We start from the raw sequence: 13865 nt of genomic DNA on the forward strand, positions 1-13865 counted from the left end.
AGTGGCCCATGAAGATTTTATAGCACACATTAAATCCAATCTCCATTAGTTTGTTTGTTTCCAGAGACCAATTAAAAAGAGACACAGATAAAGGAAAAAATAAGCTATGCCACACAGGTTAACTGCAGGACTGCTAGCTTTTCTACTCTGGTTTTGGTTAACGGGTCAGTTTCTCCACAGGAGTTAGCCAAATTAAGGGAAGCAACACTTTACAAAAAGAAAGATAGCACTCCCTCATCATCTCCCTAACTTATTTATGCCACTCATTATACACAGCTTCCTCAGGTCTGGAATAGCCTATTATCAGGTCACCCACAGCATACACTGCAGGGACAAGCTGCTCACCAAAGCTTCTGGGAAGGAAGAGGCATGGTAAGGGCTGATATGAATTGGTTTGGATTTAATCTTTGGTTGGTTATTTCTGGCTTTGGCATGGGGGAAAAGCAAGCTGGCATTTATAGTTATTCCTATACAGACGATGAGTTTGCTAATTGTCAGGTTGCCTAGATCTTGAGCATAGGCATCCTTGTTTAAACATGCCAGAAGCACCCATGTCTTATTTTTGAAAGGGACAGAGGCTCCTAAATCACAATGATTTCCAATGACACTCAGGCCCCGAGGTCCTTTAGTCACTTCTGAAAGTGAGCTTAGGTGTTTTTGAAAATGATATGCTAAATAAAATGCAGTTCTCTTTTTAACTTATGGTCAGTGCACCAGGAGCCCAAGGAAAGTCTTAAAATACCCTTTATAAAAACAAACAAGTCCACAAGATATGACTAACTTAACATCTCTAGAGATAGTTTAGCTCAGTAGACTGTATTGCAGTACTTCTTTCACAAGAAACACTGACAAACTCCCATATTATTTTACAAAGCTCCTTTTAACACATTAAATTCCCCTATTCTTAGTATGCGTTTCCAGAGAAGAGAATTGTTGCTGTAAAAATTCCACCTTTAAAAAAAAAAAAGAGAAAAATGTGATCTTCAGTTAAACATTTTTATTCAAAAAGAGGTATGCACTGGAGTTCATTTCCTGTAATAGATATGTGCTAATACAATCACCCTACTTCCCATCAGCTGGCAAGCCCAAGCACTCAGCCTGTGTATGGTACTGCAGATCAAACAGTTGAACTTTTAAGTAAACTTTGAAGAGCTAAACTCTGCCATGGCTGGCTTGCTCCAGAAGAGTAGTCCGGAAGCCATCCCGGTATGATGACTGGAAACAGAAGCATCTCATGATAAATCAGTGGGCTAGTATATCATCACTTGCCTGAAGCCTGACTATAAATAAAACTCAGTTAAACACAGTAGGCATCTGAGCAAAACACTACTGTCTATCCAGTGGCAGACAGAACAAATGACTTCAGAAACTTTTTCATCTGCTTCAGTGCATGATAAGTTCTTATTTTTGTGCCCTTTTTTGGATCAAGAATTGCTGAAAGTGGAGAGAAAAACCAACAGGCAAAAACACAGGGACAGAAGACTAGGGATAAAGAGCCAGACACAAAACACAAGGATGCAACACCAAAACAAGAAACTGATGCAACAAGCAAAACAGGAGGTCTTAGGCAGTACAGACATTACTGCCCCCCCTGCCAACAAAAGCATTAGCTATCCATTTAGAAAATGAGTATAATGTCACTACAAAGATTTGTCATTCACTCTAAAAACCCCATGAAGAAAATGCAGCCATCTTTAAGCAGGAAAAAAAACAAACCATTCTTTCGATTTCTGCTCAGTAACAATAATTTGAGCATGTGAAACAAAATCTGAAGCATTTTAATTAAATTGTTACCTTTTGAAAGTCATCCAACCAAATTAAGCAAATTGACCATCAACATGAATCTTATATGTTTAAGTATTGAAGGAGCCCCAAGAAAGTAAGGAAGAGATTTCCCTAAATAATCTCTCTAGAACTGGCTTAAAAAGAAACCCACAAATAAATGGTTGCATTTTACTGTTCCTCAAGTGGCTGGAAACCAAGCAGGCATCATCAGCCAACTGGATGACAATGCACCTAGATGCATGAGAGTGCAGCTTGGAGTAATGATGCAGTGAAATCCTGACAGCGAAGTACACACCTTGGCATTGATATAGGGGTCAAAAGGGCCGTACTTTTTGAGTTCTTTGATCTCAAGAGTATTCTACAAAAAGGAGAGGAAAAAAGAAAAATGTGACAATGAAATGGGTGAGATACAGCAACAAAACAATGGGTGACTCTGAAAGGGTGGGGATGACACAACATAGCATCTCATTCCAGTCGTAAACCGTTAACCACACCAGTCATTCCAGCTGGTAGATTGCATAATTTGAACCACTGTGCACATCATTTACAAATCTTTAAAACATAAAATGTGCAGGCTATTTAATGGACTTCATTTATAAAGTTTCCCACTCAAGACCAAATATTAATGAAACATTACCTTGAAGAATTACACTCAACTCCACCTTCTGCATAGGCTTCTTCCATACCTGTCCTCTAACCTCAGACAACAGATCCATAAGACTTACATGATCACCTGGTTGACTCCATCACAGATTGATTGTAAACAGATTTAAGAAGCATACTAAACTGTTTATAACCAATTTATTTAAACAGAACAGATTGGCTGCCTGCAGCTGTGCTGCAGGCCACTACTAGGCCTGGAGTGAAACGTGATTGACAAACATAAATCAAAGACATTTTAAATGTGCACACTTAACTATTCTTACTTAACTGAGGAGTGGTAATAATTAACACTGACAGCAGTTTTCATCTTCAGGGTGCTTTGCAAACTACTAATTCAGCCTTAGAATGGCCTTGTGAGGCAAGAAACTCCATTTTACATACGAGGAACAGAGAATTTAACCAGCTTGTGCAAAAAGTCACAGAGAGTATGTGTCAGACCCAAGTTTAGAACTCCAGAATTCCTGAGTTCCAGTCCTTTCCCCAACCACTAGGGAACACCCTATAACAGGGGAGGTTTATTGACAGTCTGACTGGTACTCTGCAAATAGGAAGACATTATTTAATAATAGGCTGCTTCCTTATCCAAACGCGTAGGCCAGGTCCACACTACAGCGTTAAATCGATTTAAACAGCGTTAAATCGATTTAACGCTGTAACCGTCCACACTACAGGGGTCTTAAAATCGATTTCTGTACTCCAGCTAAATGAAAGGAGTAACCCTAAAATCGATATTACTATATCGATTTAGGGCTAGTGTGGACGGAAATTGAAGTTATTGGTCCCATTCTTTTACTGAGCTACCCAGAGTGCACTGCTCCGGAAATCGATGGTAGCTTGGGACCATGGACGCACACCACCGAAGTAATGTGCCCTAGTGTGGACGAGTAAAATCGATTTTATAAACTGTTTTATAAAATTGATTTTACTAATATCGATTTTAAGCTGTAGTGTGGACATACCCTTAGATACAAGGCAAAATCATAGGACTGGAAGGGACCTCGTGAGGCCTTCTAGTCCAGGCCCCTGCACTCAAAGCAGGACTAAGTATTACATGTTTTTATCCAGCAGCCATGTGTGTGAATGAGTGAACATGCATTTCATACGTACTCTTATTTGTGTCGGAGATGCATGGAGAAGATACTGACAGGCTTTCATGGGAAAGCTACACAGGGAAGTCAGCACTCCAAGATGAGAAGACAGCACAGAATAACAGATTGATACAAGCTAAGCCAACCTGCATCCCACTCAAAGACCAGGGTACAGAAAGAAAGGAGGCTATATTACTTGATCTTCTCATCCAACTGAGAGGATTGCTCTTTAGGATCAAGTTATAGTTCTCTATCTGGGGTAGAGGCAGGCCATATGCTTTAAAAAAACCCATACAATTAGTCAAGTGGGCACAAGTGCTAAAAAAAAAAAAAAATCAGAGCAGCTAGGAGTGTGGGGCCAAACAAAAAGACTTACAGCTGCTTTGATTAGTTCCCAACAGAAAGAGCCAGTATATCCTTTGACAGTACTAGCCATCTTCACTTAATCATCCAGCAACTGGAGAGAAAATAAATAATAGCCAGTGTTTGTTTTGAAAACCCAGTAGGAGAGCAGAAGATCACTTCCCAGACACACTGTGGTTGACAGACTGCTCACTTTCACATCCCAGCCACCCGAGATTTGATTATTTAACCCATCAGAATTAGAGCACCACACCAAGAAACAATGTTTCCAGCAACCAAACCCATCCATTTCCAAATTGTTCAGCACCTTATGTCATGCGGCTGACACATTCCTTTCCACCCTAGGAGTACGAATCTGCTGGTACATTAGAGACTAATAGGAGGAGGAAGATATTCAGACCTGTTCATTCACTTTAGTGTGGGAGGGTCCCTGATGGATGAGAAGTTTTACAATCTCTGCATCTCCTTTCCAGGCTGCCAAGTGAAGAGGGTAACAACCTTTGCAGTCTGCCACATTGGTTAGCGCATCGTTCCTCAGCAGAACTTCCACCACATCCCTGGAAAATAAGGATGGCTATGAGTCTCCAAGATACTCACTCACAACAGAACTGAAAAGGATACTGTTTAGCAGGTTGCACCCAAAAAGTTTAGGCTGCTCAAAAATAGTGGTTTGCAAACACAACACACAAGACCACAAAAAAAAACAACAACACATACTCCAAATCTGAATCATCATTTCTTTTTATCAAATGAAAGTTTTGTGGATTTAAAAACTCCCAGAAAGTGTTGCCCAAGAATCAGACATGAAGGGCTGGAAGGGACCTTAAGAGGTCATTAGTCCATCCCCCGTGCTGATTAAATATACCTAGACCATCCCTGAAAGGTATTTGTCTAACCTGTTTTTAAAATCTTCTAACCATGGAGATTCTACGATATCCCCAGGTAACCTGTTCCAGTGCGTAACTATCCTTACGAGTTTGAATGTTTTCCTAATACCTAGGATTTAGGTTAAATCTCCCTTGCTGCAAATTAAGCCAATTGTTTCTTGTCCTGTCCTCCATGGATATGAAAACAACTGATCACCATCCTCTTTATAATAACTTGTTATCTGAAGACTTGTATCTCCCCTCAGCCTGCTCTTCGCTAGAAGAAACATGCCAATTCTTGGAACCTTTCCACATAGGTCATCCTTTCTAAACTTTTGATCATTTTGGTCATTCTGGTGGAAACCTGTTCTTCAGACATGCTGCACAGCTATGCAGTGGGAGTCGCACCAGTCTCAATTTGTTGCATTGGTGTAAGTCACTTCTTTACACCTACACTGATGGTGTGTACGACCGAGTATGTCTCAGGGCAAAAAACCTATTGAGGCAAGGTCCTAGGGTCATGGTACAAACCAAGCAAAACTGAGGAAAAAAGCTTTGAGGCAAAAAGTAAGGTTTTTAAGGCTATTTAAGTTTCAGTACATCATCTTGTCACCATTCACTACTAGCCAAGATTCTACATGTACTGTAGACTAGAAAAATTGCATGTTATTGTATTGTATTTAAGAAAATGTGATCAAGTAATTGGAGATAGCATTGTAACAGACATGCACATCAGGGCAGTGTTAATATACATCTCAGTAGAATCCTACTGGTGTGTCTGTTCCTGGAGAGGTCATCTTCTGAATGAGTTACACAACATGAAGTGGTTCATCATTTGTGGTTATTAAAGATGAAAGTGTATTTGAGATAGCCCAAGCATCCTAGCCAAATTTTAAATCTGATTAATTGTATTCTGCAAAATGTGCCCCTACAATTTCACCACAATATGGTGTTCTTCTCCATGTCCTGAAGGTGGTATTGTATTGCACCAACACTCTGTTCTATCTCTGAGGCAGCCGCATTATACTTGTGAATAAGGGAAGTCTCTCTCTCTCTCTCTCCCCCCCATTCTCTCTCTCCATATTTTTTTTTTATGGATAGTAAAGCACCTGGGCATCCTTTAAGGTAATAAGCACTATAGTAAATTTGCTTACTTGTGACCATTCAAAGCAGCATGGTGCAGCGGAGTATATCCAGTACTGTCAACACAGTTCACATTTGGTCCCCTCCAGATGCTGCAAAATAAAAAAAACTCCAACAGTAAGTCATGTACCAAAATTAGAGGCAGCCAGCTGGCAAGCAAAGGTTTCTGCAGAGTTCTTACGTTAAGTCTGTTATTTCAAATCAAGCCATAATAATGGACTGGCAGCTGCAATTAACTGCAGCAAGGCAGAGAACAGATATTGCACAATGCTATGTTAAACAAGGGTAACAAATGTCACAAGGCACAACAGAGTCATTAAGCAGACTCACTACTCAGCATTTCTCCCAAAGATCTGAGTTCTTAAGCCAGAGGTTTGCTATTCCCTCACCAATGACCATCCTGCAAGGCTTCTCAACAGTACTTAAGTTCATTAAGAAGTTTTAAAGGAACATCAGTGGCAAAAGTCTACGTAAAAATTAACACCCCACACCATCAACCCACCACTAATCCTCTCCCTTCTCTGAAGGATTTTCATCAGCTGGGGGTCCCTTTTCTCAGTGGTAAAAACCATTAAAGGATATGTAAGTGTGAGATCAGTAAGGGGATACAGAGCCTTTCATCTCTAGATCACTTATTCAAGTCCACTCTGAGTCAATGGTGACCAAAAATCATCTCCGTCTGACAGCTGTTAGTGGGTCTGTGTGAAACAAGTAGGTGGTCTCAGAGCAGTTCCAAGAACTCCTGTCACAACTGGCCTGCCTTGTTGGCAGACTGAGACCAAGAATTTAATGGGCCATGGAGAATTAATCTTCTCTTACTCCTCAGAAGTGGCCCATCTAGAACAGGATTGAAACATACCGACACAACCAGGGGAGAGCATGTGGGCAGGAAGTGGGCACTAACCTTGCCCATGCTGTAGTAGTTAAAGGAACTCCATCTCTAGGGCTGCCATGTCTGGCAGCTTTCACCAGCACTTGAACCTGCTTTTAAAAAGATGGGATGGATACATTTGAACTCAGACATGCTTCCAAAGAAAGCTGTAGACTTCCATCTCTAAGTATGCCTTCTTTTATAAGCCCCTTTTTGCTGTTTTGAAACTGATGCATTCAAAAGTACAGTATGAGTAATCAAATGAGGTCAGAAAGGCCCCAGCTCCCACCAGTATTTTTGTTTTATTTTTTAATGAGAAGCAGGACTGGTGCTTAGTTTTCCACCTCCACTCCCCAATTGCACTGTCTTAAAATAAGAGTGAACTGTTGCTGTTTATGACCTAGGGCTGACAATTTCATTTCCTCCACAGCATGTAATCACTATGGCTCATGGTACGATACACAGGCAACCCAAGCATTCATTAGGTTTTCTAAAATAACAGTCATTACTCGAGGGCTGCTCGCCAGAAAAATGCCACACCACACACACTGTATCAACTCAGCAGAAAGGAACAGGGGTAAAACAGAAAGGGCATCAAACCAATAGGAATCCTATGTAGATCAAGTAGGAACTCAAACTTAAACCAAACTATTTGCTTCGCTCTTTCTGACAAACATGTTCAAAAACTTAAGCTGACCTCTCCAACCACAAAATGTGTCACTGAAGTTTGCTCCCACCAAGAGAATCCACATGATCTAGTGGCTGGACTGTTATAAAAAGCTTTCCATACATAGAAGAATGACAATAAGCAGTGTAGAGAAAAAACCAGCCAAGGGCACTGGGGGCAAGAAATCTACCTTGTACAAAGAAGATGAGACCTCTACTTAAAGGTCATATCCAAATACATCCCTACCCAATAAACTGCATAGTCCTCAATATCTACCTCAGAAGAAAGACAAGATGAGCTGATAGGGATAGAATATAAATCCGTCGGCTGTATACCTCATTGACGACTGGAAGGCAAGAATATTGTCTTCCCTTTTCGTGGCCCATGCGGTCTTCCCTCTCAGAGTACACTTAGGGACAGTGCATAAGATGATCTGGTCCCCAGAATAAAATTGTTCCTTGAACTGTACAATGCATTCCACCCTTAGAGGGACTGCTTAGGGGCCTGAAAGTCCAGACTTCTTAGGACCAAATACAGAGACGAGAGAGTGCTCTAGGGCAGTGGTTCTCAACCATGGATACACCAGGAGGATTGCAGCCCCCCAGAGGCAGGAGGAGTCACGAGACAGGTTTAATGGCATTGCAAGTGCAAGCTGGAATTAGCGGGTGGCAAGCAAGGCAACTGCCCAGGGCCCTGAAAAGCTAAGTTACATGCTTCAGCTCTGCCGCCTGGGGCTCCAGCTTCAGACAAGGCTCACAAGTATCACACTGAAATGCAAGTACAATATTCATATTCCAATTTATTTTATAATTATATGGTAAAAATAAGAAAGTCAGCAATTTTTAAGTACTAGTGTGCTGTGACACTTCTGTATTTCTAGGTCTGATTTTGTAAGCAAGAAGTTTGAGGTGGTGAACTTGGGGTACACAAGACAAATGAGACTCCTGAAAGGGGTTCAGTAATCTGGAAAAGTTGAGAACCATTGCTCTAGTGGACGAAGTCCAGAGCTGAGAGTCAAGAAGGCATGGCTGATTCATCCCAGATCAGCTGTTAATTCAGTGACCTTGAATTTTGCTAAAGTACAAGCAATGCAATTTGCACCATACAAAGACCAGTATCAAGGCACTCTACTGTGGAGCATAGATAATCTAGAAGACATGGTGAGATCTACAGGAATGATTCTGCCCTTTCTTGCCTTCACTGCACAGATAGTATTTTCACCAGCCCTCAAGTAGTAGTATTTCCAGTCCCCCAGTTTCCTGCAGCGCAGAATGAATGAAAATGAAGGGGTCACTGAATGCATACAGTACTGCAGATGCTGCTAGCATCACTTGAGAAGCAGGGTTAAAGCCCTGGCTGTGCACTTTTATAACATTTTCGAGTCAGCCCAGAGACAGAATAAACTACAGGCCAGAATCCAGGAAGTGCCCTCCCACTTTCAGCTGCCATGAAGCTTGAGTGGGATTTAGACAATTCTAGAGCTCTGTGGTTTCCATTTGGCAATGGGCTCATGGAGTGTGGTTACCCAGCCAATTTATTGCTGGATTTACAGTGGCAATTAATGGTTAAAATTATGGCAAAGCGACTTGGTTTTAGTCTGGGTAAGGTTATAAATGTTGTGTCTGCACATGCCCTTTCACAGATTGTGTTAACCTGACCAAAATCAGAGCAAATTTAACTATTTGACATAAGGAAAGGAAATCAGAGGGGTATAGATTCATGCAGTGTACATGCACACACAGCGCCCAGTGCCTGCAGTTAACCACCATCAACACTGCATATCTATGGTATCTTTCATATGAAGATTTCAAATTACTTTATGAAGTGGATAATTATTATCCCCACCTTACAGAAGGGGAAAATGGAAACTGTAAATCAAACGACTTGCCCAAGGTCACAGCAGTATAGGAATAGCATACTTAACCCGGAAGGAAAATCTCAGAACTCTGAAGCAGCCACACTTCCAATATCGGACTGTAAATCTTTTACAGATGCAGAGACCGCTTTTCTTACTAGGAAAGCAGGGAAGAGGGCAAGATCTGAATGTGGAGATGGAGTATTTCCACCAGGAAGGCTTGGCTTGTTCTCATTACAAGGAGGTCTGGCTGCTGCAGGAGTCGTTATGGTATGATTTTGCTTTTTAAAAAGCAATAAAAGGTGCCTATAGTCTGCAAAAAGTGACTTCTTATTCTTACTAATGGAAAGAAATAAGAAACCCAAACTAGCTCACCTTGGTCAAAAAAGGTCAAATGATCCCAAGGCCTAGAATGAAGTAGGGATCAAAAAGAGACTGAGAAACATTTATCTTTAGATGCTGGGATTGTGCCGGAAGTAAATCAGTCTTCTCTTCCCTTTACTCCTTCATCTTCAGCTCCACCTCATAGTTAAAACTGCCATATAATTCTTAAGCCTTACTAGAAACCAAAACTTTGTGTATTAAGGAAGGATCAGTGCATGGCACTCGACAAACTAAGAAACTGAGTTTTTTCGTATCAGATCTAGACACAGTGAAGTGACTACATACTATGGGCTGCAGAGACCAGACTTTGAGAGGACACTGAATGGGAGTATTTCTTTGTGGAAGACATGTCTTTTCCTCTGAGAGCTGTTTGCAGTATCTGGCACAGTTACAGAAGAGGAACAATCTCAGTGACAGCTCACACCTTAGCTGTGGAAAGAGTGGTATGTCTACACTACAAATTAAACCTGCGGTGCCAAGTCTCAGAGTCCAGGTCAATTGATTCAGGAGGCTCGGGCTGCAGAGCTACAATAGCAATGTAGACATGTGCACTCAGGCTGGAGCCTGGCCTCCAAGACCCACCCCCTCACCTGCGTTCAGAGCCTTGGGGCTCCAGCCCAAGTAGGAAAGTCTACAATGATATGTTTAGCCCTGCAGCTCCAGCCTGAGCCAACTCAGCCCCACAAGTTTTTCTTTGCAGCATAGACATACCCACTGACAGAACTGTTTCAAGGAACAACATCCTTTGACTGTACAACTGGGGAGCTTACGGTGCTGATACCAAAGGGTTAAAGTTAAGCATTACAAAGTCAAGAGTGACAGAAAGCCAGAATGGGAAAGAAAGCATGCAGTTGTCATGGGAGGTTCAGATAAAGTTTTAATTAACTGGCAACTGTTGGAGTGCTTAGAAATTTGGTCTAGTTAGAAAACAGAGGCCTTTACAAGTGACAGAAGAAAGTTATTATATATTGGGAAAGAGTTACAAGCTACAGAGTAACCTATCGGTCATGTCCACTGATATAAAGAACACGCAAATGCATGCATCCAGTAACAAGATTTCTCAAATGGGGATTTGACACCCTCAGAGTCTGAAAGGACTTACCAAGAGGCTTCAAGGTTTCAGAGAGAGATAAAGAGAGAGAACACATATGAAGATTTCTCTGTTACAGAATTCACCCCCATCCAACATTGATAAACAATTCTTGCCAGGGCTGGTTTTTTTCCTTGGATCTGAAAGATGCTTCTGAAGAGTCATTTTCTTTTTAGTAGCCTCTCATGCAATCTGGTAGTGTTCAGAGTAGCAAGACTGGATTGTAGCTTTTTTTTTTTTTGAATTGCCAGAAAATATTCACCTAGTCCTCCTGGCAAAGAATTCTCCTCTGTGGCAAGTTGACATTTTACACAAGCACCAAACACCAGCCCTGAAGTAAAGTCCCCGACAACCTGAACCCTCACATTCGGAAGACTGGAAGGGGATGCAACTTCTGCATCATGGAAACGGAACCAGTGCAGACCTTTGGTGCCAAGCAGTTTGAAAGCCATTGCACTAACAGAGATAAATTCTTGGAGTGTGCAGTCACTGAGAAGCCCAGAACAGAATAGAAAATTTTGCATTGCTCTGTACTTGTGTGCAGTGTCAGAAGGTAGATGATTCTTATATCATATTAGAGATGGTACTGCTCCCATAAGCATTTTGAAATTTTTAAGCTCTGACTTTGGACTCATTAGTACCCAAGTGACATTCATTGTCAAACCCTGTTCAGCCAATGCCATCTTTTTAACAGGTCTGCTTTACTAGGGAAAGAGAATGAAGTGACAGTCCATTTCAAGAGGCATTTTAGAACACTTACAGCAATTCAAAAAAAAAATCAGACATTAAAAACCCATTAGTTAAGGAGGTTTTTACATGGTGAAGACAGGAAGAACCTATGGGAAATCAGAACAGTGCATGCCTGTCTGAGGGGCTCATTCTCCTTTCATGGAAACTCAGCTGTACAGTGACTTCTGCCTTCAACCACTGACCCCTGACTATGATAAGGTACAGCAAGATTTGGGCCTGCTTCTCCAAAGAGAAAGCACAACAGCCAACAGCATACGGACAGCAATGAAACAAGGGGAATAACTGACTGCATGTAGCAGATCACCTTCAAAGCACTGTCTACTTTTCAGGGGCATCACCCCCATTTTTAGATGGTGAAAACTGGAAGAGTAGCATTAAAATTAGTTGTCCAAGGAAGGCAGAACTGGGACTATAATTCATCAAGTAATAACCTCTAGTACTATGCCCTGCCCTCAGTAAGCCAGCAGACAGTTGACCAGTGTATAAGTCGGTACACTCGAGTTCTATTCCTGGCTCTGCTGAGGAACACCGGGAAAGCTGGTTAAAGCATAACGGCTCAGTTTCCCAACCTGTAAACTGGAGATAAAAATATTAAGATACTTTGAGTTCTACCATGCACACAGTTATACTCTTACCTATTGAAACGATGAGGGAATGAAACAGTGTCCACTGTATGAAGTGTTACATGCAAACATTGTTATTAAGCTATTTCCCTGATTAAAGAAAAACAAAACAGCATTCGTATAAATAGAATAATCTGTGCCTCACAAGGTTGAGAAAATCATGCAACACAAATTTCCAATAATTTTCAGATAGCTAAAAGAGTGCAGAAGGTTTGAAGCACATCTGACTAGGTTTCTGTGACTGGTTTGTTTTTTTCCTAGCCTTATTTCAAAAAGTTTTTTGGATTTATAATATTAGTCTTTGTTCTGAAGACACCAACTTCCCAGCCACAATAATCTTGGTCTCATCTCCCATTTCTTCATGGTTTCAGCTAATGAAGAATTCTACATGTTTCTGATATCCATGTTTAATGTATTTTAAAAGGCAGAACACTATGGAAATAAGGCAAGTCCTAAAAGTTACAACATCCACCTAACTCTTCACACAGATTTTTCTATTCTGCTTCTCTTGCTTCAGCAAATGCCATGGGCCCTTGGCCTTTTATAACTTCCCGTTGGGGAAAATAACTGAATAAGGCAAATGGCTTTAGGGTACAATAACTCCCTCATTTATTTTTTTAAACAAATGCTATTTTGCCCCCCGGCCTCCCCATCTACTTCTCTCTGCCCAGAGTAGCTAATCAGAAAATCATCCAGGAGTGCTGTGCTCGGATCAAGACAAAAATACCTAAACACTACTTTCCAACAGCAAGTAACAGAAGAGTCACCAATAGGTAACCTGGAATCTCGTTTATTATTTATATTAAAGGAGCATCTGGAAAGCCCAACCAAGACTGGAGTTCCATTGTCCTAGGCACTGTACAGACAGCATAAAACGCAGTTCTCGTGCCTTGAAGAATTTATGTTATAAATATTTGAGACAAAGGAGCTAGAAGTAGAATTATCCCTACTTTACAGGTGGGGAACTGAGGAATAGCAAGAGTAAGCAACTCACTCAAGGTCACAGACGATGCCTAGCAACTGTCAATTAAAGCCATATGTTCTGAAACCTCATTCAGTGCCTCAACTACAAGCTCAACTCATGAGATAATAGTTGTTTAGTTGGAGACTTACTAGCTCACACCACCCATTGTTCTCGAAAGTGCAGAATACAGAGTTAATATACAGAATTAAATATTACTTCCTCAAGACACTAGATCTGAGCTATTCTAACGCAAGACCATCCTCACCTTTTTTGTATTTGCCATACATACACAGGCACAGAAAATGAACACACTGTATCTCAGCAAATGCCTGGCACTTTTACAGTGATTTATATTTTCAAAGCACGCTATACACGTCTTAACAATGCTGCAAGGTAGGTCATTATTATGCCTATTTTACAGATAGGAAATCTTGGAAAATAAACATATGGCAAACTGGGAGTACAACCTTTGACTCCAAGTCCTGTGCTTTAACTGAGAGACAATGCTGTCAAAAGAACAGACATCTTGAACAGAAGGAGTCCATGTTGTCTTTCGTACCTTTGGAGGGGAAAAAGCTCATTGGAAAATATTTTTCCAGCAACCTAACAGAGTTCAAACAGACAAATTATTATAAACCTTGGCTTTAGCATTTTACAACTGAAGTGCCTTATCAATTATGAAAACAAATTCCGACACACTATATAAGACGTGTGTGGCCATTTAATCCAAAGCATAATTATATAATGCATTGC

The 13865-nt window shown here is 41.0% G+C and overlaps 1 protein-coding gene across 6 annotated transcripts in view; it reads right to left on the bottom strand.

Annotated features, from left to right (window-relative positions):
* Positions 1-13865, bottom strand: part of ANKS1A (ankyrin repeat and sterile alpha motif domain containing 1A) — a 172848-nt gene that overhangs the window by 116010 nt on the left and 42973 nt on the right. For 4 of the 6 annotated variants that reach the window (XM_030561310.1, XM_030561313.1, XM_030561312.1 and 1 more), the window contains exons 2-4: positions 5920-6000; positions 4300-4456; positions 2081-2143 (exon numbers count right to left, since the gene is read on the bottom strand). In XM_030561310.1, the coding sequence (XP_030417170.1) occupies positions 2081-2143; positions 4300-4456; positions 5920-6000 (301 nt within the window). The remainder of the gene's footprint in view (positions 1-2080; positions 2144-4299; positions 4457-5919; positions 6001-13865) is intronic. The other 2 variants (XM_030561317.1, XM_030561311.1) reach the window with 1 other exon arrangement.

Source organism: Gopherus evgoodei, chromosome 4, assembly GCF_007399415.2.
Source record: "Gopherus evgoodei ecotype Sinaloan lineage chromosome 4, rGopEvg1_v1.p, whole genome shotgun sequence".
Taxonomy (NCBI): Eukaryota; Metazoa; Chordata; order Testudines; family Testudinidae; genus Gopherus; species Gopherus evgoodei.